At 39.3% G+C, this 25734-nt stretch overlaps 2 protein-coding genes across 8 annotated transcripts; both read right to left on the reverse strand.

The window, feature by feature from the left end:
- Positions 1–904: 904 nt before the first annotated feature.
- fhdc4 (FH2 domain containing 4) lies at positions 905–9177 on the reverse strand. The gene is made up of 12 exons (XM_005926469.3): positions 9019–9177; positions 8085–8619; positions 7139–7200; positions 6354–6456; positions 6152–6237; positions 5970–6070; positions 5801–5871; positions 5602–5709; positions 5436–5506; positions 5207–5324; positions 4958–5122; positions 905–4866 (listed from the first exon to the last, which is right to left on the reverse strand). Exons 2-12 carry the CDS (start codon positions 8424–8426, stop codon positions 3628–3630), a joined length of 2466 nt encoding a protein of 821 aa, XP_005926531.1. The 5' UTR covers positions 8427–8619; positions 9019–9177; the 3' UTR covers positions 905–3627.
- Positions 9178–12073: 2896 nt separating this feature from the next.
- Positions 12074–21061, reverse strand: LOC102303333 (arfaptin-2). 7 transcript variants are annotated; one of them, XM_005926471.3, is made up of 10 exons: positions 20734–21061; positions 20475–20583; positions 19703–19811; positions 19204–19266; positions 18178–18264; positions 17937–18037; positions 17584–17805; positions 17353–17510; positions 17090–17264; positions 12074–13507 (listed from the first exon to the last, which is right to left on the reverse strand). In XM_005926471.3, exons 2-10 carry the CDS (start codon positions 20571–20573, stop codon positions 13352–13354), a joined length of 1170 nt encoding a protein of 389 aa, XP_005926533.1. In that variant the 5' UTR covers positions 20574–20583; positions 20734–21061; the 3' UTR covers positions 12074–13351. The 7 variants fall into 7 exon arrangements, with proteins under 7 accessions (XP_005926533.1, XP_014190398.1, XP_014190397.1 ...); XM_014334912.2 differs by having other exon boundaries at positions 20930–21059; XM_014334911.2 differs by having other exon boundaries at positions 20759–21058.
- Positions 21062–25734: the final 4673 nt, after the last annotated feature.

The raw sequence follows: 25734 nt of genomic DNA on the forward strand, positions 1-25734 counted from the left end.
GAGGGCTAATGGGAGGAGTTAAAGAACCCAATAGCATATGGAGGAGGCAGGGGATATGCAAAAGACGTGGAAAATCTGGAGAACTGACTGAGGGATAAATCTGACTACTGCAAAGGGGTTTGGCTTCCTTGGGTACCACCCATTTCCTTTAAAAGCACAACGTTTATTTCTTTACCCTTTGAATTTTGGGGATGTAAACACAAAAACGATCAGAGTAAAACGAAAAAGCGCAAAACTGACGGCAATATAGTGATTTAATTATATTACATTTCCTAAACCTTCCTTCCAGAGACTTTTGTAAAAATCGCTAAACATGTAAAATGCTAATTATTATAAAGAGTATGTTGCTCGAAAGCTGACGAGGTTTTTTGTTTTGTTTTTGTTTGTTTTTTAGAGAATGGAAGGGGATAGGTGTGTTCATTTAATAATAGGAGTCTTGCTAGTTTTAGTAATACAGCACTCTAGAGGCCAGGTGGTGGTATAGTATGGAATATGTAATGGGATATGCTGTGTGTTTTCACTTAGAAGAGGCTTTTGAGAACAAAGAAAGACTCTGGCTTTTTCCTGGTGAATTCAACAGCTTTCACTTTGGGGGGTTATTTGAAATGAGAGTATGTGTTCATGCAGGTTGAGAATTTTGAATACAAAATGAGCTCACTGTATAATAAAATGCTGGAGGCCGTCAGTGTTAGGTGGCTGTTGTGTTGCAGGCTATAAGGAGTTTGTTGGGGGGTGGGGCTTGGGGGTGAGGGGCAAACAATTGTCTCTTGGTTTTATTCTGCAAGGTGGAGTTGCCATGGAGACTGCTTCCAGTTGAGTCAAGATGGCTGCAGCAGTCTGGCAGCAGCAGTGACTATAACAGATATACATAATGTAGGTCAGACTGACAACACTGACAGTGCTTTTCTCAACATGGTTTAAAATAGATAATTCAACAAAAAATAACACAACCCTAAAGTAATCTATTACAAACATTTAAATAAATAATCATTTATTTTCATTGAACTGATCTGTATTTTTATTTGTTTATGACTGACTTAGTAAGAGAAATCTAGGTCAATATTATGCCGTCAAATGATAAACAGCATGACTTCCCCTTTGAAGGGATGATGTAACAATGAAAACAACAATAACAAGGCAGCCAGCCATCACACAGCCATTACTGCACTAGAACTTTAAAGCAGGTTCAATGCATAATAAATAGAGATCTATCCGTGCATCCGCTCTTCACATCAGACGCTGTTTTTATGACCTTTTCACTGTTCAGCATAAGAAGTTTAAATAAGGATTGTTTTTCATGAAAATGATGATGAAAATCATTTACAGTCAATGGCCGACTGAAGTCTAGAATCCATGAACATCACCAAATGCTGCATTTTCTCCCTTGAGAAGCCTCTAATGCAGCTGCTTTCAGTTGATGCTTGTTTGTGGGTCTGTCTGTTTTCAGTTTGTTATTTAACAACTGAAAAGCTCTGTTGTGTTGAGATCAGATGACTGACTTGCCTGATGAAGAATCTCTCATGCCTTTGCCTTGAGAAACTCTGGGGTCTTGCAAAATGATTTGGGTCGTTAGCCATTTGCCCTGGGAAGCACATTCTGTTCAGTTGTGGAGCATGTGGCTGAAAATGAGAATATAGCCATGTACACTTCAAAACTCATCCTGCTGCTTGTATCAGCAGGCACATCATCATTAAACACTAGTGACCCAATTTGGCAACCATACACGCCAATGCTATAACATTACATTTACTGTTTACTTGACAAATAATGTGGAATTTTTTGGATCATGAGCGGTTTCTTTATTTCTCTACACACTTTCCTTACTGTTCTGGTTTATGGTGATTCTGTCCAGAGATTTTTGTTCTTCAGAAATCTGCAGGCACTTTTGTTTTCTAAAGAAATCCAGTTTGGTCTTTTGTTCTTGTTGTAAATTCCCTGTTTTTGTATCTTTGAAGGCATCTAATGACAGACTTTGACAATAGTACGCCTACCTCAATGAGAGTTTTTTGACTAGCTTAGATGTTGGGAAAGGCTTTATTAGAAAAGGGAAAAATCTAGCTGACTACCATGTGCTTTCAGTCCTTTTGGTGAAAATGAGGGACTATGTTTGTTAAAAAAAATGCTTAAATTCAAAAGCGGTTCAAGCTCACGCTTTAAATCAAGCTCTTTGATTTAAAATCTACAACTAGTGCTGTGAGAGGCGAAATTACAAAAATGTTGCCATTGTCTAAACACAAATGGACTTAATGTGATCAAAGGTTAGCTGTCCATTTCAGATTGTTATTATATACCCAAACACAAGCTTATAAGGGCTTGAGCAGATAAGCATTTTGAATTGCTATTGATTATTTGTTTGTAAACATAAATGGAGTATAAATATAGTTGCCTGGTTTGAGTCTTGTACTGAAACATATTTATCACTGACCCTTTACCATATCCATGCATGCTAGCCTTATAAATATTTTATCATAGAGAATTATAAAAAACAAAAACATTTGAAATACACCAGTCTGTGTATATAGAAGAGGCTGTTTTTATTACTTCATTATTTCAAGTCAGACAGCCTGATAGAGTACCAAAAACCTAATTAACGCAACTCTGGCATCAATTGCAGAGCACTGGTTGCCGGTAGTTGAATAAACAAGCTCTAATGTTATGGTACAAGCTGTGGCCTCTTTGACCCAATGCCTCTGCTCCCACAAAATGAAAGTACTGAGGGTCTTCCATAAGTGAAATGTACCACCATTGTCAGCCACCAGGTACTGGGCCTTCAACTGTGGTAATGTCTTAAGTTCATTTGGGATCAACGCCCTTCATTTGGACTTTTCATAGTTCAGCTCTGCTCAAATACAGGCTGCCTTTGTAACACTGACCCATTTAAGATCAAACAATGGCTGAATTGAGTAAGACCCTCAAAGCAACCACACTCTTCTGCATTTTTGACATGCTTCTGTGATAATGTGGAAAAAAAAGAATTACAAGAATGTTTCACAAAAAGAGTTGAAAACAGAGCAATACAAATATACTCAGTTAAAAACAAAACAAAAAAAAGGAAATACTGTATTTAAGCATGCATTACAAGCACGCGTAGTTTAAAAACAAAAACATCTAACCAGGATTTAAATACAGCCTCTGAGCCATTTTATTCTCTCTCTCTCTCTCAATGACTAGAAAACAGTCATTGGTGTGTCTCCCTCTCTCTCTTTCTGTCTCTCTCCACCTTCTCAGTACCTTCTGCACGTTTTGCACGTCAATCCTTCCAAAGTTCACACACTGTAGGCATTAAACCATTTATCCCATTTTTGAGAACAGTTTAGTCAAAATAGTCTTATTGGATATGGATATAAATGCAAATACAATGAATGTGCCCATCTTTCTACATCAACCAGAAAACCTCCACTTTAAGCCAACTATATTTTGCCATCTAGTGGTACAACATACAAAATGCCTTCTCCTAAACAAAGAAACCTTCCTCACTTGCTTAAAGCTTTCTTGAATATATTCACAATTTAGGAAAAACTACCAAAATAGAACAATCTTAACACTTTGTTGTCATCATGAATTAATTGCAATTAACATTAAATTAGATAAATTATCTTTTATACATGTAAAAATATATCCCAAAGGCTAAACACCAGAGCCTGTGGGCTTATTTACAGTGTCCTTGCTGCTTTGTAGTTTGCTCATATCGCCGAGGCGTTTTAAAAAACTAAAAAATAGTCCAGTGGTCTCAGTTTTGAACACCACAGGCTTGCTGCTGGCTGGAACAGTGTCACTAGTTATCTGTACATCGTTGTCTGTGGGCTGCATCACAGGAGCTGAGGAAACAGGTGGCTTGATTGTGTTTTCTGCTGATGTGTCATTTGTGTCTTCAGCACCTGATTGTTTTAAGTTGTGAGAAATGTCAGTATAATCAAACACTGGTTTGGAGGGAGGGTGTCCGGCGCCCTCTTGCTCTGGCATCGTCCCTTTTTCTTTAGCCACATGATTTGGAGTTCTGACGGGCAGTTCAGTCCACCGATTACTTTCCCCTGCCTCGGTTTTTGGGACTTTAGTAGGCAGCGTATGGCGGCGTCCAAGGTTACGTTTAGGGGAAGGTTGAGGTTTGAGCAAAACTTGAAGCAAATCCTCATTGCTGGGGTCATCAGGATACCTATCCGCTTCCTCATCAAATGTGAGCTGACGGCGTATGGGCGCATTTGGAGGAGGAGACTTCTGATTTTCCAGAGAGTAGTCCCCAGATGAGACGCTGCCACGGCTGTTCTGAAAACGCAAAACTTTTTTAGATGCTTCACGCAGCTGTTGGGCCTCCTCCTCATTATTATCTTGCAGATCTTCCTCATTATCATCAAAAGATCTAACTGTGGTCATAAGTCTAACAGTCCTTTTGAAAGGGTTCCTAAGTCCTCGAGAGTCCTCTTCTTTGGAAGTTTTCATCTCTTCTTCATTAGAATTTTCACTCTCTGCCATTGTGTCCTCGATGTCTGACTGGGCTTTGTGCGAGTTCCGTAAGTTCGCAGTGAGTTCAACTGCTGAACTCCACTCTTTTCTGCCCATGTCCTTAGCTCTAACTGAGGCTTGAATCTTTTGATTTACTGGGGGAAGGGTTTCCTGAGAAGTAATTTCTGAAAGGCTCCCGTTATTGGGACTACCATTAGTTGGGCTTCCACGAGTCGATGAGGGCTTTTCTGCTCTTCTCCTAGAACCACGTTTGATGACAAAGTTTTGTAGCACAGATTCTAATGCAACACTATCCATTTCCTTATCTCTACTGGAGCAGGTAGCTGTGGATCTCCGCTTGGCTGCAATTTCCAGTCTGTCTCTGTGTCTCCGTTTCACCTCTGCAGTCTCTCTAGCTTTGTTTTCCTGCAGGAAAAAAAAAATCCCAGTTCAAACCCTTTAATTTTTCTTTTATCTCAGTACAGGAATATGCCAGCACATATAGCACGTTTATTACCTGCATAGCTCGCAAAAATCTTTCACAAAAGGAGTTGAAAATGGAGCAACACTCTTCCAGTTTAAAATTCTTGGCATCCTCACAGAAGTACTGTGCCACTCTGTCACTTACAGACTGTAACTCCTGAAGATCAATTTCTACTTCTTTCAAGCAAACCTCCGCTTCCTAATTGGAGCCAAAACCAAAACATTAGAGCATATACTCTCTATTAAAATTCACACAAACTGGACCAAGTAACGAATCACCCACCATTAGAAAATCCTCCATCTGTGCCTTTAGGTCTTCCTGCTTTAAAGTGTTTGCATTGGCATCTTGCACTTTCTTTATTTGCTTTCGATACTCCCCTTCAATGTCACCTTGATGTATTCTAAAAGAATTTTTGAAAGCATTTCTTCTCTTATTCTGATGATACAGCAATACAAGAAGAAAAAAGCCATACAAGACACTCCTATATGGCTTTTAAAAAGGTATTGCTTACCTTGCTGCAGCTTCAATGTGTTTGAGCTGTTCTGGAAATTTAAGCAGTGCTGTGTCCACCTTCTGAGCTTGCTGTGATGAATTAGAAAGTTTGTTGAAAATCTAATTATGCAACTTCATCTTAAGGTGAGAAACACAGACTTCTCAAACAAGTAAAAGCCACTTGCCATCACAACATAGTGCATAAGATTCATTCCAGGTTTGTTTGCTTTGGTATCCACTAGTTTCAACAGAGAAGACATTTTGAAGCCAACTGCATTGCCCGCGTAGCCGCCCTATGATCAGATAAACATATTTAGATCAAACAAATATAAATACAAAGAAAAGTCATCCAAGACTCCACAAACACAATCATTATATACTCACAGCATTCATGTAATTTCCAGTCTTAAGGACCAGGCGAATGACAGCATGAAGATTATCGCAATCTAGCAGCTCTAAAAGAAAACATATATTGTTAACTCCAACTCCAAATGGGCGTACAACTCTGCTTTAATGGGTCTCATGTTTCAAACTCAAGGAATGCAGACATTACCCCTTCCAGCAGTGGTCAAAGTACAGATGAATTCTTTTACTTCATCCATAAGGGGAAAAAATTCCTCCTTCAGCACCAAGCAGCTCAAACGCTCTTCATAGCTAAAAGACAAAACGTTTCCATCATTATTACCACTGACATTTAACATGTGATTTTCATTGAATTACACTCAGGTGGCTTACCTGGGGATCTTGACCAACAGTAACATAAATTGATCTGCTTCAGGGAGAGCAGACATGTCACCTTTGAAATTAACCAGCTGCTTTACCTGCATTTGTGAAATCAGAAAATCTGATTATGTATTTGCAAAGTAAATAAACAAAGGTTTAGAATCACATGACGCAATAGACATGTTTAAAAAAAAACAAAAAGCAACTACAGTACCTCCCCTTCATCCGGAAGCATCTTGCATAATTCCTGCAGTTTTCCAGTACCAAAGCCCAGGCCATTTCCTGATTTGATATCCTCAATCATGTCCTTTATAGACCTGTAATAGAGGTCAAGTGAATCAGTTATCTTTAATTATGTTTTTACTGTTGCTTTGAAATATCTCATTAGTTCTGAGTGTCTGCTTTCATATCACACTTTTCTATGCTTGGTAAAAAAAACTTGGAGAAAAAAAAAAAGCTGCTGACACATACAAGCCTCTACCTGCTCTAATCACTTTATTTCAACCCTCAGAAAAATACATGCTGTGCAGGACATGAAAATGATGGAATGGAAATGTGCTCAGATTGCAGAAAAACATATTTGGTAACAGCATGAGAAAGAAAAAAGTAGTTAGATTAATGTATCCATATGTTGTTCTCTTGTTTTGCTGGTGACACAGTAGTTTGATCACAAACATTTTACGGATGTTAACAGTAACAGGATTGTTTTCATTCCTTTTAAGATCTGTTGTTTATGACAACTAGCTTTAGGCAATAGATTTACAATACCTCGCAAAAGTGTATCTGTAAGTTACATCAGGGAGATAACCTGTTAGAGCTGTAGAACAGTCTAGTATAGATCAGACCTGCCAGGACATGTCGGCTTTCAGAGATTTTGTGAGTATGATGCAGTCTTATTGCATACAAATATGCCTGTCTCACCTTGTCCTCAGTACAGTGTAACATGGAAAGATTATTGTGCAAAATACTCACACCTTCACAGTGCTACCACTGACTCACCGCTTGAATTGCTTTAGGAAAATTCCAATGTTCATGCTCCTCTTGGAGCTGAGGACAGAAATCTGGGGGGCAAAAAAAAAGGAGAACAGAGACCGGATTAAAATCTGCTTGTCAGCTGCTAAAACGGTTTCATTGTTGACTTGAGCTCTGTATTTCGTATCACAGACATCTCAACTTTCCAAAGAGACAGTCGAATCCAAAGGTTAAGAATTCTTTGAGTTGATTGTATTGAACATTCCAGGCAAAGATGCAGTTTTTGCACCTTTTCACCATTTCTCTTACAAAATTCTAGGTGAAAGGTCAAAGTAAAAAGTTAAAATGTGTTGTTAGTCAAACCATGATTGATCTACACTTCATTAAGTAAATGTGCCTAGTGGTGTTTATTAAGGACGGTAGCTTAAATACAGAGCATGGACAACAGAGTGATGTCAGTGAGAACACAATTAGACCTTCCTTCAGCAAACAAATGAAAATAATAATACTCCACCCTTGTACTGAGTGATTTTACATCATTACATAATGTTTCTGACAGAAACATTATACTATTGTTGTCATTTATTGTATTTATATATTGCAAAGTTGGGCCTATAAAATGTAAATTGTAAAATAAGCAAATGTAAATTGCAATTTTAAGTTTCACATAAAGGGTAATAAAGTTCCTATAGTATCACTATATTCCCAGTTCATAAAATCACCACTTCGGTCACTCTGGTTTTAAATGTTAGGAGAGGAAAACATTGCAGGGACGTCTGTTTTTTCTTATATGTAAGCTTGGGGGTGGGGGGGGGGGGGCTAATTCAGGTCAAAAGAACTTGCTTCCATACCTCAGCAATAAACAGGAAAGAATATAAAACCTTTCAATCTATTGTACAAACCTTGGGGGTCAAAGTTCCACTACATGAACGGGTGATAGTGACACATTTATAGCCTGACTAGCTGCACTCACCATTTCCCCTGCTGTGGCAGAACTTGGCAGGCCCCTCAGACTCTGACGGTTCAGAGCTTTGATTTGCTGCTGGGCCTGCTTGTGGCTGAACAGCTCCTCCATATGATCAGTATCCAGCTCATATTCCCCATCAGTTTTATCTGCTGTCCAGATGTTGTGCTTTCCTATAACTGTGTGTTTGGGTAGGGTCTCCCAGTTGAAGTTGCGCATCTTGGAGCGCCGGCGCTCCAACCTTGAAATTGGACCCAGGCCATGTAGGGATGGAGGTGGAGGAGGTGGTGGCGGAGGAAGTGGAGGTGGTGGGGGTGGAGGTGGGGGTGCAGGAGGACCTCCTGGCTGCATCTTTTAATAAGAACCTCTCAGCAGGTTTTGAATGCATCCACACTCATATTCATGCATAAAAGCTGAATTTCAGCATATATTGGAATGCAGTGAATGTAGAAGCAATTCTGGTCGTTTTTACAGGAATGTGGTGCAACAGTCAGTCCTGGAGTGACTTGTTCAAAGTGTTGTCAGTTAGGATGATGCATTCCGACTGAAAGAAACAAAGCAGGGTGGGGACACATAAGCTACAGATCTTCATACACTCTACAACAGTGAGCAGCTTTGTTTAGCACAGAGTACAGAATTTACTTTCTTTACTGTACATAAGATTAATTATGGGAGTGATGCCGCCGATTATTTTCATAAAAAGTTTCCTGAAACTTGTGCAAACACTATAATAATTCATGATCCACTTTGGAAACGCATAGTGGCTACTTTAAATCTGCCATAACAGTCACTTTAGGAGATCTAAACGCTCCTGGTGTTTTATCCAGTACAGAGCTATGCTTGTCCACCGTGATCGGTAAACTACTAAAACCAATGTTTGTTCAAACACTTAGCATTATTTTTAGTTAAAGACCGGAGAGAAAGAAATTAAAAGTCAACTCACCTTTGTGTTGGACTCAGCACAAGTCCCATTACTCCGCTTCCCTTTTTGTTTCTTTTCTTATGGCCCTCTTGCTGAAATTTCAAAAGTAAAGAGTGACATCAGCCTGGATAGAGTGTCGAAACTACCTGCGTGTAAATGACACGCCCAGGTGAACTCACTTAAAATCCATGACAGCCCACACCTTCCCAGGCACTCTGGGATTGGCTTCTTTCTTTCTCTCTCTCTCTTTCTTTTCCCTTTGGAGTTTGGGGAGGCGCTGCGTTTCTATCCATCTGTCAATGAGTTGCGTGAGTAAGCGGTCAACTAGAATGACAAATATTCTGACTCAGAGAGAAAACCCATTGAACATATTTAAAATGTAATAAATACATTATCAACTTAATTAAAAATGAATTAAATGTTATATACTTTAGTAAATATTCCTGCGGTGAGACCGTCATTGATTTGAATTCATTATATATATTAATTTTCAACTAATATTCAGGCTTTAATTCTATATTATGGGAGTTCTCTCACAAAGGTAAGCGGTATAATAAGTCCAGCTCTGATTGGCTGCGTGTCGTTTGACTTCCGCAAACATAACTTGCCGCTTTGATGGAATCGCAACCCCCCCCCCCCCCCCCCCCCCACTCCATTTTTTAAGCATAATTTCACATTTTAATGCACAAGAAAAACTTAAATTCTCACATTTGTCTGTACATATTTTGACCGAGACCAGCACCAACATTTCTTCTTGGTAAACTGCTTGAACCTTGCTCCGTAGATGCTCGTTATCAGATAACGATAACGGATTGCTCACCAGTCACAAGCCCAGAATGTGTATTTGTTTTTTTGTAATAGAGTACATTTAACACCACTAATACAAATTAAGTCGACTGTTTTTTCTATGTGGTGTATATTTATCAAAATCCCACAGGATTTCGCCTTCGACTACATGCCTCAGTTTGAGCTCTGATGACCATATAAGGAAATCCGTACAACGCAATCGGACCCCTGAGCTGGGGACTCGGTACTTAAAAACTTTAGTCCCATTAATAAAACAGGACTGCAAGTCATATTATGATAGAAAATTGACATAAACATTTTTCAAGATCGATACTTCAAATCATCCCGCAAATTATCTGCAATGCGTTAAACAGTGTTAGTATGCAAGCCATGGCATTTTCTCAGATACTGAGGAAAACTTGCATGTTGTTTGCCTTTTCCAATGGAAAATGACCTGTGGGATAAAATAAGATTTTAAGCAGGAAGTGAAAGCTATATTGAGGGAAGTCTGAAGGGACTGACAGTAAAGAATATATTTAACCCTTGTATGGTGTTCGGGTCTGTGAGACCCGTTTTCAGTTTTTCTCAAAAGAAAAATTAAACAATTAATTATTTTTTCAACCTGAAATTCATTGGCTTTGGCTTATTTTCTGTGAAGAACATAAATCCGAACTAATTTTCAATGACCTCATACTGTACCTCCCCCTACGCATTTACATTACATACAAGGTGTTCGGGTCCACTGGACCCAGGCCTAATAAAAGTGTTGAAAGTGTAGGTCCTGTGTTCCCACACTCTGTCTTCCTCCTTTCTGGTGCTGCTGATAGTGTTTTCTTCCCCTCCTGCTCCCGCACAAAGTTGCAGCATTGTTGAAAATTCAACTATCAACACCGTCTGCTCTGACATTCCCACACATTTTACCCTATTTCTTGAGGGATCCAAATTTTATTTTCTCATACCCTGTCCCACCTGCAAATTAGGGGCATAATACTATAAATAAGACTTTGCCAGTGTGGTTCTTTATCACAACTGATCAAGATGGCAAAAGATTATCTGCTGCGAGGGCCATCCAATTGAATTTGGAAGAGAGAGGGGCTTCGGATGATGATGTTGACAAAGAGGGTTCAGAATATTTCACATTTCTGAAAATTCAGAGTCTGACAGTGACTTTGAAGAAGAGGATGAGGTTGAGCACCATTTAGTAACAAAACGAAGACGAGTACCCCATCTGCAGCCAGCTCCAGGACCAGAACAAGCCCACCAGACAGCAAGAGAAGAAATATGGATGTCAATAACTGGTGAAATTGAATGGTCTTCTTGCCCAAGAAATGAGCCACCCTGCAGAGCTGTTACTGTGATAATCCAGGGCCAACACGGCTGAAAGTTACTCATGTGCAGGACATCAAGTCTTCATTTGAGCTTTTCATCCCAGATTCCATCCAGAAAATTATTCTGGATTGCAGTAATCTAGAAGGAAGGTGTTTTTTTGGAGAGAGGTGGAAGGAGATGGACCAAATTTATCTAAGAACCCCAAAGGCCTACTTTGGGGTTTTTATCCTTGCAGGAGTTTTCAGGTCCAAAGGGGAATCCACAGAATCCCTGTGGGATGCAGAAACCGGCAAGAACCTTTCCGTGCATCAGTGTGTCTGGAAAACTTCCACAAAATTTCCAGGATTATCCGTTTTGATAACTGAGACGACAGACCAGCTCGACGGCAGAGAGACAAGCTAGCTGTCATGAGGACAGTATGGGATAAGTGTGTGTACCACCTCCCCCTGTCTTACAATTTAACATAAAATTGTTTGATAGTGTTAATTTGGAAAGCCAAAACTCTAGCGGGTCCACCAGACCCATGAACACTGGCTGAGTAACAAAAATATGAACACCACACAAGGGTTAAGACTTAATTACAAGACCAAATGTGTGACCACAACAAACTATCATATTATATAACTTATAAAGGTAAGATTAGATAAGAGTGTGTTATAATCTAATCTCTTAACCTTAATCTCTTATTCTGATTTTATCTGAGAGCACTGTGACCATTAAAAATCTATTTGTATTAATGGCAGAGAAGTTTGAAAAAGCAATCATGTCTGTGATTCTAATATTGACAGATTGATGGCTTTATTCACTGCATACACCACCTCAAAGAAAACATTCAGTTTCTTTAGGCTACTTCTGGTCGCCCTGTCTCATTCTTTTAAGCCAACATCAAAAACCTTAAGCGAACTTTCAGGGAAAAAAAAGTGTATTTTAAGGAATAAGAAATAAGGTAATCCACTGAAAGCATGTTGCAGATATATTTTATCATGTACATAATTAAAATTACATACTGAATATTGTGAGTTTTCTTTACATACATACTGTGAACTGTAACCATACGAAACTGACAGCCCCTGTGTCGAAAGCACATCTAAGTGAAACAAAACATCCAGCAGACTTTATTGGATTTGCAGAAGATAAAGACAATCAGCTGACTAAAACAATCTAAGTAACATACAAATTATGTTACAAACAGGTAAATAAATAACGCAAACTATAACAAATGAGCTCATACATTCTGTTTTTGATGACGCTGACACTTGTACTGTAACCTAAAGTGCACCTTGATCCACTATTCCCATTCAGTATTTCAAAAGGAAGTTTTGCAGTTGCACAATGCCAGCTCCTACAGTCACTGCAACACTGGCTGCGTGCCATGTTTTGATACGGATTTCTTTATGATTGTTGAGATCTGATTAGATTAGGAATTGATGGGGATTTGCTGTTAAACACAAATGTCATGTTTGTTCAGGCTTGTTTCCATGTGTAAACTCCAGAGTAAAAAAGACAGATAGTTGCAATGGTGCTGGACTTGATCTAACACTGTATCCAAAATTTAGGTGTAAAATAATTATGACTGTATATTAGGTTAGAGAAAAATCATGTTTGCTAAATATATATATATATATATATATATTTACTGTATATATATTCCCCTTCTACAGAAACTGTAAACTGACCATTCAGGCAGGGATTTTAACAGTGACAGTAGAAACATAGTGGGGCAATTTTAAAAATGAATCTATATTCTGATGTGTTTGACTCAAAAGTGTTAAAATTGATCTCATGATCACATGTGCATAAGGAAAATAAATATAATTTCTGAACATTGTGACTTGCTATTTTTTTTTAAGAATTCCTCCTATTTGATGTACACTGAAATATTAAAAGGGAACCTTACACAACAATACAAATACATCAAAATAATGCATGTGCAAACTGCAAAGGAGAATCTCGACAATAGTTGACTATCCTGTACATATATAAGAGATGGAAATGATTGTGCTAACTAAAGAGTAAGAAAATAACATGGGGTAATTTTGTGATTTAACATAAAACAACATAAGAACAACTTAAAAAGTTGTCCATCTATGTAATAAATCATACTGAAAAACATTACAAAAGAGCTATATCTGGCTGCTACTTATTCTACAATATACTCCTTTATCCATTTAAATTCGCCATCTAACCACAATGCCAGCATGAAACTGTACATGTCAAAATGCTGAACCCTGGATGCATATTACTGCTCCTCCAGCCATGATGGCTTATCTGATCCTGGGGGCTTTAACTTTACATTGAACTGTATAAGAGTTTGTTCTAACTGCTGCTGGTTGCCAGCAAAATAAGCGGAGATGGCATTATGGAAGAGAAGCAGCTGCTTGTGCATCACCTTCACCTAGAAGAAAAGAGAGGAGAGAAAATGACATTACAAACATGGTTTCAGGTGTTTACATGAAAGCACAGCCTGCAGACATTTATTTGGATCACTAACTGCTCGGAATACATTCCTAAAAATAACTTGCACATTCCTCTGAAGCCTATTCTCAGGAGTCAAGCAGGCCGTTTTAAAGATCTCAGAAAATACTATCTTAAGTTTAACTTGAATTTATTTGCTATTTTACATTTATCTGGCAAGAATTTCCATGTTTTTTTTAACAGTTCTTGTCATGAGTGACATTTCATTTTCCTAAAGCCAGATTTATTAACCAGGGATCAGAGTGCCAGGACCTTCACCACAACAACTGTCTGATCCACAAAACACCGAACTCCTACAGCCCCTTTCTGCAAGTGATGGCCCCACAGGAGGGATTGCTGATGTACTGCTTTTGGGCTGTGCCCATCCAGGCCCTGTGGTTTTAAGTATCTTGGAGTCTTGTTCATGAGTGAGGAAAGAGTGGTGCAGGAGATTGACACTGTACTAGTCTGTTGTGGTAAAGAGAGATCTAAGTGTGAAAGCAAAGCTATCAATGTGCATTTCCAACCTTACCTAGGGACCCAACCTCAGAGTATTGACTGAAAGAAGGAGACTGTGAATACAAGTAGCAGAAATTAGCTTCTTCTGGAGAGTTGCTGGGTTCTAAAATATGGGTCACTAATTTGAGCCACTATTTATAGTAGTTGATTCGAAGCATCCTCAACATTTTACCTGCATCTTTGTTCAAAACTGTCTTTCAGTCTATCGGCCCCCGTGTGCTCTATATAACTAGTGCTCCACTGCTCTTCGGCCAAGTCCCTGCTTATTTTAAGAAAGATGCCATTCAATCTCTTAAAAAAAAAAAAAATTGACTCTTCTCATCCTCAAAGTTATACACCAATCTAAAAATGACTGTTTATTGGTAGCAGTTTAGAAAAGGTTGAGACTAAGTAGCATACATCTCTTTTAGACAAATGCAGCATTCTTGGTACATTTAAATCTGGCTTTCATAGAGCTCATTCCACCAAAACAGCTCTCTTTAGTCTCCAGTGACATTTCTATGCAAAGCGATGCAGGAGAATGTTGTTTTGCTGATGCTGGACCTGACCTCTGCCTTTGATACTGCTGACCATGACATGATTCTCCACTTCTCTTGCCTACTGTGTGTCACGAGGTTCTGTTATGGGGCTCTTATTTTGTCTATCTGTTCCATCTTCAGCATATTTTGAGCACTTTTAAATGACATTTATTGTCACTGCTACACAGATGACTTTCAGTTAAATATCTCTTCTAAGCCCAAGATGTTTCTACTGTGACTTAGACATAAATGCATAAATGATTAGACTGTATTAAAGGTTGGATGGATGGCAATTTTCTCCAGCTTACTGAAGAGGAAACAGAAGTCCTTGTTTGTGCCCCTGTCAGATCTGTGCTTAAGGCAATGGAGATTCTAGGTCCCCTTGTCACATCTGATAAATCTTCCATCAGGAACCTTGAGGTCATTTTTGACTCAGCTTTGTCCCTGGAAGCTGACGTGGTTCGCTCTTGCTTTTACCAGTTGAGAAAAAATTCCCAGGTGAGTTTCAGGCTCTAAACTGGAAATTCATACTCATGCCTTTATTTCATCACTTTTAGATTTTTGCAATTCGGTGTTTACTTGTTTCAACAAATCTTCCCGGAGATGTCTGCAGCTTGCTCAGCATGCAGCTACGACACTGCTGACTGAGTCTTCCAAGTACTCAAATGTCACACTGATACTAATTCAGTTGTACTGGCTTCGTCATTAACCTTCAGAGTGCGCTTTAAGATTCTAGCGCTGACTTTTAGAGCTCTGCATGATCAAGCATCAGTGTACATGAGTCAAATTTTACATTCATACATCACCAGCAGGTCTCTGAGGTCATGTGATCAGGGTCTATTGGTTTTGCTTCACAAAAGACTGAGAACTAAAGGCGACTGAGGTTTTTCAGCAGTGTTCCCCAGACACTGGGAACTCTCTCCCACTGAGCTTAAGATCTGTGGACTCTGTGGTCTCTTTTAAAAAGCAGCTAAAAACTCATTGTTAAACTTACTTTATGTTTTTGTGATGAAGCACTTTGTGATATTTATCTTTAAAGGTGCTATATATTCAATTTTACTTTGCTTTACTTTCACTCCTCCAAGTAAGGAGCCAGTTAAGGACGTTTGGGCATCCAACTAGGACATCTCATAGTTGAGATGCTTTAGTCATTCCTGTCAAGAGGAGGCCCCTGAGCAGATGCAGGCACACACTAGAGAGATTAAGTCTCTCGGCAAGGGCAGCTCTTTTTTCTGCCAATATAAGTTCTAATTGAGGTTTTACCTTGAAAGTAGCAGAAATGCAAAAGATTCCTTCTTTTTGCTGTGTAATGATAGCAGTTATATTCAACACTGTGCTCACTAAACACAGTAACATGGGTATCCTTCAAGCAAGTTAGAAGAGACATTGGCAAGACACAGTACCGTACCAAATATTTTAAATATGATTGGGGTTTTTCTTGTGTTTTTTTTCCACGTTCAGAATGACCATCTCAAAACTATTACGACCAGCTGTTTTTAAGGAGGCATATCATACTGCTAAAGGCAGTTGTTTGTGCCCTTAATGTTTGCAAGTGCCTAGCCTGTTTCAAAACCACATCATCCATGAATGAACCCTGACTTTGGGTGTGGTTTAATCTAGGCTTTGCTTCATGTGAAACCACAATGATGTCAACAACACTGATGTCATGTGGTTGCCAATGCTGCATGATTAGGTAAAAATCACTGGAGCCAAAACCAGTCCCTGTACCCGTCCTAAGTTTTCAACCCTCAAAAATGTAAATGTCATCACCTGCAAGCAAAACTGCAGAGCCTGAGTGTGTAATTTCATAAGGAATAAAAATGGTATGAAAAAAGGAATGGGACAGCATTTTAAACACTATAAAAAAGATTAATGAATTAAATTTGTGTGCAATAAAGGAGAGGTTGTACTGCCCTGATTTAAATCTAAATGTTATTGCAACCTTTTGGGTTGCCTGTGTGTCTGTTTGTTGTTTCCTCATACTTTTCTTTTTAAGTTTAACCTAAAGGTACCCTTAGGTATAGTCTGCAGAAATTCAGAAAGTATGCACAAGACCTCAAGAAATCTGCCAGAGAGCCCTCATGCGCTTGATTTGACAGTAGGGCAGCCTTAAGCCCTCAAAGGCTTTAGCACAAATGTGCCACAAAGTTGGTAAGTCTCTGAGTGTGGACACTGGGATTATCTCCTAGAAGCAAGGCTTGCTATTCAGCAGCGATCTTGAAATGCTTCAAGCACTTCTTTAGATAATGACTTAAAAAAAATACCCAAATTAATTGAAATGGTCTGAGACATAAAACCTGCATGTGCAGTGTAACGAGGAAATCTGAGGGGGAAAAAAAAAGTGCCAACTTTGCCCAAAAAAAGTGAAGAAGTTATACTTGTATCACTATCTTTCACTACTAGAGCTAAAAAGAATAATAATTCAGAGGACTGCACTCTTTAAACATGCAGGGATTTCAAGAATAAAACTAGACTGTAATCTGAACCTTGTTTTCTTCCAGGAATTTAAGCTTGATGGTGACATCACTACGCAGCCTTTCATATTTGTCTCTGTGGATCTGGTACTCATGCTGAGCCATCTCAATGCGAACCACGCCAGCTGCATCCCTTGGTCCCAAACTCAGTTCCTCCAGATCAGAGCGATAGGCATCAAACTCAAGTCTGAACACAAACACAAGACTGTGAGTTATTTTCCAGGCAACCATCAAGTTTAACCACTTAATGGTTGTACATCTTATTAGTTCAGTACCTTGCATTTTCGTATTGCTTAATCGTCATCAAAGTATCTTCCATTGTTTTGTTGACCAGTGTGTTGACACTGGATACGAAGAAGTTGATGGCACCAAGCAGAGCCTCGCCATTCTTACACAACAGCTTTTGTGTTTCTGCATTATACCCAAACTCATCCTGCAGAGAAATACAGAGGTTTTACCTGCCAATGTCATGACATGTTATATGGGGAGATTCTGCAATACTATACCTGCAACTCTGGGGACTTCTGGCTGAGGTCAGTGAAGGCATCTCCTAGAGCCTGCTGCGTCTGCACAATTCTTTGAAAGTGATCGGTGAGAGCGGTGGCCAGCCTTAGGATGTTTTCATACTTGCTCTTCGTGTCTCTTAACACGTCAATCTGAGCCTCAAGTTCCAGGTCTACTGTCCGTGAGCCTCGGCCAAACTTTTCTGAGAACATCTGCTTTGTACACTGTGCAATGAATATGAACAGAGATCAGCACACTGTGTCAATGCAACCTGATGTAGTCTTTGGAACACAGACATATCCAAGCATATCTATTCCATTTTAAAAACACAGCATGCACACCTAGTGCAGAATACCTTGTACGTGTTTATGCCCCATTTCTTCACACTGTCCAGTTTCTCCACTGCTACACCACGAGAAACTTCTTCAGTTGAATTTGTGTTATGATTCGACGACCCTAAAAAGAACATAAAAGCTAGAAATAAACACACAGTGTACACAGTACTGGAGCTTCTTCTATGAGGAGAAGTTTTTAAGGCAGTGGTTTACGGAAAATAAGTGAGGACAGTGTGGACAGGGTGATGAGCATGGTGATACCTGGATGCTGCTCTGTGTGGTGGGCAAGTCGACTTGCTGCAGATTGACTTTTAGGCAAGTTAACACCCCTGGATTTCATGCGAATGTCTGAAATGAACATGCCAGTGATATAGAGTAAGAATGAGAGGAAGACATGTAAAAATGACTGTAGTGAAACATGCCAGAGCAGCTTGGGAGTGAGATATGCCGCAGAACAGCAGAGCATGAAGACCGAAGCCCCTTTCTGACATGGGATTTGTACAATTGCTGGCTTCATTAATCTGTTGAAGTAATTCAGTCATTCAGACACAGGTAGCTTCTGTGTGAATCTTCAAGCATTCCCACAATATTTGTAGAAATAACCATGGTAACTGGACTGGATATTATGTTACACAATGCTCTTATATCCAGATCAATCCTGTGTCAGTGGTACTTAAGTCATGAAATGTGACATACTGCATTCACACAACATGTGTAAATGTGTGCACTTTCTTTGATTTGTAAATGATCATGGAGAAAGTGCGCTGCTATACGCTGTGCATTCAGACATGAAGCCACCCACGGAAAAGGAGTGAAAGTCCAAAAGGAGCTTAAAAACTGTTATGCTCTGCAGTGGAGGACACATAAAGAGCAGGGTTAGAGGGGTTTTGAAGTAAATAATAATCCACCAGGCAGGCTTCACATGCACAATAAAAGCATTAAAAAAAGAAGATGAAAATGGAATTCATGGGATGAGATGCAAGTACCAAATACTGGCAAAATGGTCAAAGTGCATTTCAAAGTACAGAACAGAACAGATTTTTTTTAGACATCAACACAACATTGAATGTGACAGCCCTGTAATATCTGGTTAGTTCATTCCTATTTTTGAAAGATGCCAAAACATTACTTCTTGCTGAAGCTGTTCAGTGGCAGAGTTCGGTAGGTACAAGCAAGGTTACATACAAGTCCGCTCATCAAGCCTCAAAACCTCTTACAAGGGGGCAAATAAGACCAACATATCAAGGTTAAATAAGAAAGAAAGGGGTTATTAGAATACACAGCCACCTGGTCCTGGTGCAGGGGCTTGTCTTCTGTCCAGATACTCAGGGTTGAAGTAAACTGCGGGTCCTAAGGAATATGGATGTTTGTGACATAAACCAGGAGACTGCAGGTCAGCAGCTCTCTTGTGACACACAAAGAAAAGCTCCTGCTATTGTTTCTTAAAAGATGCACTAAGTATCAACCTCTTTCAGTAACTGAAAGACAGTACAAGCACTGGTCTCTGACACAGCCTTTATCTAACAACAGCCAGAACATCGTGAAACAAAATATCTTTAAGGGTATTTGTGTCTGTCAGCCCCTGGAAAAGGAGTTGCCGGGTCAACTGTACTTATTAAAAATCCTGTTCAACTGATGTGTGCGTTTTAGCATGAAAATTACTTACTGAACAGCAACTTGTACTTAATGCACCTTTAAATTTGTAATATCCCTGCAGATATTACTTAGAAGAATAAACAACAAAGCAATACCTGCAGAGAATGGAAGCATGGTTTGCTAAAAGTACCTTTGATACTGCTGGTTGGGATGATGCCCCCTGCAGGTCCTCCATAACCTCCAGAGACAATACTGGTTTCATTCAGGTTGGGTCCAGACACCATCACCTGCTGCAGATCCTGAGTTAAAACAGATAAACACAATTTATTAGCTTTTTCAAAGTATCTGCATGGATGTTAAGGTGCACAAAAATGCTGAGCACACTTGATAATTTTATGAAACAATGTAATTTTATTTAACTTGGTCAGACCCACAAAGCTGTAATCTTAAACATAAACATAAATGTATGTCATCCATAACTTTTAGTTAAAATGAACAGAATCTATTTTTTGTAAAGCTGACCTGCAGACAGATAACATACAAAACATTTGATTATGAGCTAAAAATAATAATATTACTTGTAGTAGTCATACATTTCATTATAGAGGCCTCAGTATTGCTTATTATAATGCTACTAATGTCATTGCTGGTGTAGCTTTCTTAATCCCAATGGGCTTTACAAATGGTGCACCAACCTTTTAATTTTACTGACAGTTTGTCATGCAAACGCTCATTTATGTCACAGTTTCCTCCTGTAGGTGCTCTGAACGATTCAACGCTATCGGGTTGGAGGTACACATCTACTGTCCCTAGCTACAGGCCTTTACATGGTAGGGCAACATTTGGCCTAACCAGCCATGAACTGTACAATCACGCAAAATTTAGGGAAACTAGATACTGTTATAAGCAAAATAGCATTATTCATTTCCACAGTGAGTGAAGTGAGATGAAGCATCACTGACCTGCTCCAGACTGTCATCCTCTGGGAGAGTGCCTGTGTCTCCATTGCTGTTAATGGGGATCTCCATGGTTGCAGCCTTGCTCATGATACTGTCTGCCATAATGAAATCTCTGCAAGAAAGACAATAGCACATAAAGCTGGGGGAGAAAAACAGAACAATGCTAGCCTACATCGACACAGAATAACAGCTGGCTTACACTGATGCTAACGTGATTGACCAATAGCAACGGTGCTGATGTGGCTTGCTAGTGGGCTACTACCTGACAGCTAGCTTCAAATCCTCACCACTGTAGCTGAGACTGGAGCCAAGTTTCAGTCGCCAGAAAGACTAAACAAGTCGCGCGGGCAGTAGCCTTGAAATATAACATAAATTAAACGGAGGCACCGCTGTTTTTACTTAGTATCCCATACTACATCCATGATTACTCATCCTGAATCGTTCACATGATCATCTACCTGCTTCCATAGAATTCAGACAGAAAATCCCTGCATCCAGCCAGGTCGCAGCTTTAATAGTACGACTTCGGAATAAAGGTTTTCGTGATTTTTATTTTTGTTGTGCGTCACATTAGGTTCCATTTAAAAGCACTGTGCTTCAAGTGAAATGCACAATGTCTGTTTTTTAAATGTACTTTATGTGTCAAAAAGCAGGCTGAGAGGGATACTGTAATTTGATGCTCTTATTTTGAAGAATAATAACGTATCATCGTCGTCAAGCCTCCCCCATCTTCCACGTCGTACGGTGCTGACGTAGCGTTTTCCTCTGACCTGCAGTACCTGATTTCTCCTGAAGATGTCAGTAGCACTTCACGGCCCAGTAGAGAGAAACTAGAACATGGCACATCTAGAGTAACTCAATCAGTAGTATGGCTCTGGTCCCTCAAATGTTGTGAGTATTAATCATTAAAGCCTAGGTTGTTACATCTTAATCGTTCCATTGATTGCAATATCTCCTGAAATCAAACTGTATAAATACAGTCGTTTGTTTTGAGTTGTGAAAGGCTTTGAGATAGACCTCACCCTAGCAAACTGGCCGCACTTCCAATTATTTGCCTCATTTATTTCAATCAGGGACGCAAGCAAAGTGCACATGGCCTCCAAATGTAGAAGTTTTTCTCTAATTATTCCGGCTCGAAGCAGAGCACCAACCCTTCACACACGCCCACAAATTCCTAATGGTTAATTTTCCTCCATGCACTGATTACCTACAAGTGACATATTTTCCAGACTTCTAAAAATCTCCTCCTTCAATTTCAGTATTCTACACAGCATGAATTTGACAAGCGCATTTCTAGGATCAAAGCAGGCAAAATGGCAAATCATGTAGGTTATGCATGTTTCCCCCCCCTAATCAACAATCCACTTGTCAGCAGTGATTTGACTGGCATGGGTATGTGCTCCGCCTTTGATTCTCCTTCCAAATTAATATTATTTTAGCACCATCTTGGACTACTGCGTGCTGCACCAAGTATATTTTCTTGTTTCCTCAAACATTCTCAATTATGTCATCCCATGTCCAAAACGAACTAGATGTATGTAGAACCATGGTGGAATCTCGAGGTCAAGATGGTCAAACGGTATAGGTGAGCCTTTTATCCCAGATACACAAAACTGCAGTTGAAATTCTGCCTACATAAACTTTTGTATTTCAAAAACTGACAATCTGTCAAGCATGACCATGCCACATTGCAGTCAGCCATGTGTGAAAAGTTAAGACAGTTTTTGATGTGGTCCCATTAATCATGCATTCAGCAAAACTGCCCTGCATGCGGTCCTGAAACCGGAAGTCACTTTTCTGATGTGCATCATAAATACACATTGAGCAGAGTTATCACAAACTTTAAATAGTGGCTTTGAACGAAGGGATGTGCTCCAGGTTGCAGTAGTGCAATAATAAACTGAACATAATGATCAAACTAACTAAACCTCGACTCCAAACAAAGCATATCAGTGTTTCTGCCTATTGCATCTGTATAGTCACAGTTGGGAAAAGAAGGTGAGCTCAGACCAGTGTGTCTTCCAGAAATGGAAAAATGAATGTGTCATAGTCATAGGAGGAGTTTCAGTTCTTGTGATAATGCTCAGTTTTGGTTCCAGCTTTCATTTGTTATTGTTATGGCTTTTTTGTGTTTGCAGAGCCCTCAGTGTTTCCTTCTCTTGTCTCATTGTGTCTCATCTCTCTGTTAGTGCTTTTGTCTTCCTGCGTTCTCCTCTTTAACAACATGGGTACGTTCGACTTACCTCCTACCTGCTTTTCCTTAACCTAGACCTGATGGAAAACATCAGTGAGGTCTAGGAGGAATGTGGAAGAGAATTCATGAAGACTTAGGAAAAATAAGGGTGTTATGCAGAGAATCCAACTGTTGTTACACTATACTCATTAATGATGTGACAGCTGATGTCTGTCATATTAATTAAAGACTACAAAATCCGACTTCACACCAGTATGTTCTTACACAGTTGTTTCATGCAGGTGATATAAATGAAAAGCACACAAAAAAGAAAGAAATTTATTTCCTTTCCATTCGTAAAGGATGGGCCAGTGTGTCCTTTTCTCAAAGGGGGTAATATAGGAAGCATTAAAGCACCTTTCCTTAGCATTTAAAGACCTTCATTTATTATGGCTGACAGACAATTACTTCTGGCTGGGTCCTACTGAGTTAGGAACCCTCCTAAACCAAATGTATTATTCTTTTGCAGCTCTTGTTAAGTGTTAGTCCTCATGCCTCATGTTTTACTGTAAGGGTTATCATGTATTTTGCCCTAGTTTTATTTCCTGTCCTTGTCTTTCCTGTGATTGTTGGCCCCACCCTCATTGTTTTCAACTATTGTTGATTGTCTTACCTGTGCCTTATTCCCAGTATTGTCTCACTGCAATATCACTTGTCTTTGTCCAATCATTTGCAAGCCAGTTATCGGTGTTCTATATTTGGATCCTTTTCACAACTCTCATAGTCCCTCTCTATAGTATACTTAGCTGTTCTAAGTATAATAAGAATACTATGTTTATAGTTTTAGATACTTTGTAAAAGAAAAATTACAAATGTTTTTTGTCTTCCTTTCACACTAGAGGGGCGTGCTACCAAATGAGATTAGTGGGTTAGCAAGCTATGTCAAGCTGAAAGCCACAGGGATCTGTGTCATGAAAGTGCCTCTCTTTTTACCTGGCTGAATCACCATGGTAACTTACTCTGACCATATAACCTGGTCAGGAGAAGGTTATGTTCAGAATTTTGTTTTAAGATTGGCTGGAAGCACCAGATTTTCGCTGATCCTTTCATTTAAAGCATGTTTTAAGTGAAATTCGTTGTCAAATCATTAAAGCCGCTGAATGATGCACAAACTGTGTGTGGCATTGTCATGGGTCGTTTTCATGTATTAATTTGGTGAAGCAGAAAATGTACAAATGTATTTATACTTATTATAATCTGCTGCTTAGTCTGTGTTACATTGCTGGAATTGTACATAAGGCACATCCTCTTCTGTTGATCCAAATCCAGCTGGAGCCGATCCCAGCTGCCATAGGGAGAGTGGCAGGGGACACCCTGGACAGGTCACCAATCTGCCTGGTCAACCAAAAAATTAATTTCCCTTTGATCTGCTGACTAACTAAAGTAATATCCTTTATCAGGCTACGGGACATTAACCTTTAACGTCTGAATTTCTCCAGTTTAAAATTTCAGAGCTCTAATGTGCAGCCACACCTTAGAAATAAACAGGAGCCCACTCAGCAATAAAATGATTACCTGTAATTAAAATGTTTATTTTACCGCTCTGTGCACTAACAGATTAAGGATTTTCTGTAGCATTAATCTCTTGTCATTTTTACAACAGTGTTGCATTTTAATGTTATCTTTTTTTTAAATCTTCTTTATAGATTTTTAATCACTGTTTTATCATCATAATCATCCAAGGATGTCTTTGATTGGGGTAGGCAGCACTCAGGCAGATCATTTTGCCATCTGACCCGTGAAACCACCCTTTTTATATGAACGTGCTGATGCAGAGAGCCCAGCTTAATGGAGACAGTTGATAACCACCGTCACGATACCCGTTATCTCCAACTGGAGCTTTAGGTTTGGTCGAGAAGCATAGCTGTGTCAAATGTGTTTATTCCTGGCATACGCCTCAGGACAACATGTCTTCATATCTTCTGTTGAGAACGTTACTTTATCTGGTGAAGCCACTGAAAGATGGAAAGCAAAGATTAATTGACAGCAGCTTAACAGATCTACAGTACATACTGTTGACATGGTGACCCAATACAACTGCATGTTTTGAGTCATAAAACTACAAATATACACGTGTCTTGTAGGTCAGTACCTATAAGAGATAAATGTATTATTTTTAACGAAAGGTACACTGCTAAACATTTTCATGGTTAGCCAGCTACTATTTTTTTTTCTTTTTTTTCCTTTCCTTTCTTTTAGTTTGAGTGAATAATTGAATGGGTATGTTTTGGCTTCCCATTTGAAAAGAGTGACTGACTCAACATCCTTTAGCATAGGTACCTTTGACCTGCACATTATTCATGGGCCACAAACAGTGTGCGGTTGCTGAAACTTGACTTTTAAAATGAGTTGTTTTGTTTTTTGAGTGGAAGTAAAAGAGATTAGGTGCAGCAGTTAGTCATTTTGAGATGTAATTAAGGCAAATTAAAGCAGAGTTTAATCACAAATTCTCTCACGTTTCAGCATTTTAATGTTATAAACTCCACAGATGTAGCTTCGTGAGAGTTTTACATTTTAACAAGGCAGCAGTGGGGGGTTTATACCAGTTGTCAGACTTCCATCTATACTCAAACCCTTCCTTGGATAGAAATTTCAGAACACCGAATTCTCACAGACGTGAATGTAAATTTAGTGTCGCCTATAAATTTAGAACAAGGCCAAATTAAATTTTAAAGGTCTCAGGCGGGGTTCCCACTGAGACGGTAGAGCATGTCACAAAGGCAGCTTATGTATGTGAGGAGAGCGTGAGACCTAAACCACAGTGCACCCCTCCCCCTGTCATTTTAGAGAATAGTTCATCTTGTTTTTAATGATCATTAAGCATGCTTCCAGATGTTGGTAGGGAAATTCATCCTCACACAGTCTCCTGTGCTCTACAGCAGAAAACAAGAGCAGAGTGATACAGGAGATCCAAGAAAACAACGGAAAGTAGTGCTGCCTGCATCTTTAATTCATGGGAATTACAAACATTGCTCAATTCTTACATTATAGAACATATGGAAGTGATTTTTATAGTGTATTTAATGTGCC

The sequence above is a fragment of the Haplochromis burtoni genome, unplaced genomic scaffold, assembly GCF_018398535.1.
Source record: "Haplochromis burtoni strain Fernald_Lab_line unplaced genomic scaffold, NCSU_Asbu1 Contig_36, whole genome shotgun sequence".
In the NCBI taxonomy this organism is placed as follows: domain Eukaryota; kingdom Metazoa; phylum Chordata; class Actinopteri; order Cichliformes; family Cichlidae; genus Haplochromis; species Haplochromis burtoni.

Bases quoted from the DNA above. Each gene is read 5' to 3' on its own strand.
- fhdc4 (XM_005926469.3), bottom strand. From the start codon at position 8,426: ATGCAGCCAGGAGGTCCTCCTGCACCCCCACCTCCACCCCCACCACCT. The intron at 6,238-6,353 runs GTACTGTAGTTG...TCACAAATGCAG, and splicing joins TGCTTCCGGATGAAGGGGAG to GTAAAGCAGCTGGTTAATTT. The intron at 4,867-4,957 runs GTAATAAACGTG...TTTTTCCTGCAG, and splicing joins GATTTTTGCGAGCTATGCAG to GAAAACAAAGCTAGAGAGAC.
- LOC102303333 (XM_005926471.3), bottom strand. From the start codon at position 20,573: ATGGCAGACAGTATCATGAGCAAGGCTGCAACCATGGAGATCCCCATT. The intron at 18,265-19,203 runs GTGGCTGTGTAT...TGTTCATTTCAG, and splicing joins AGCCCCTGCACCAGGACCAG to ACATTCGCATGAAATCCAGG. The intron at 17,265-17,352 runs GTACTGAACTAA...GTTTGTGTTCAG, and splicing joins AAGCAATACGAAAATGCAAG to ACTTGAGTTTGATGCCTATC.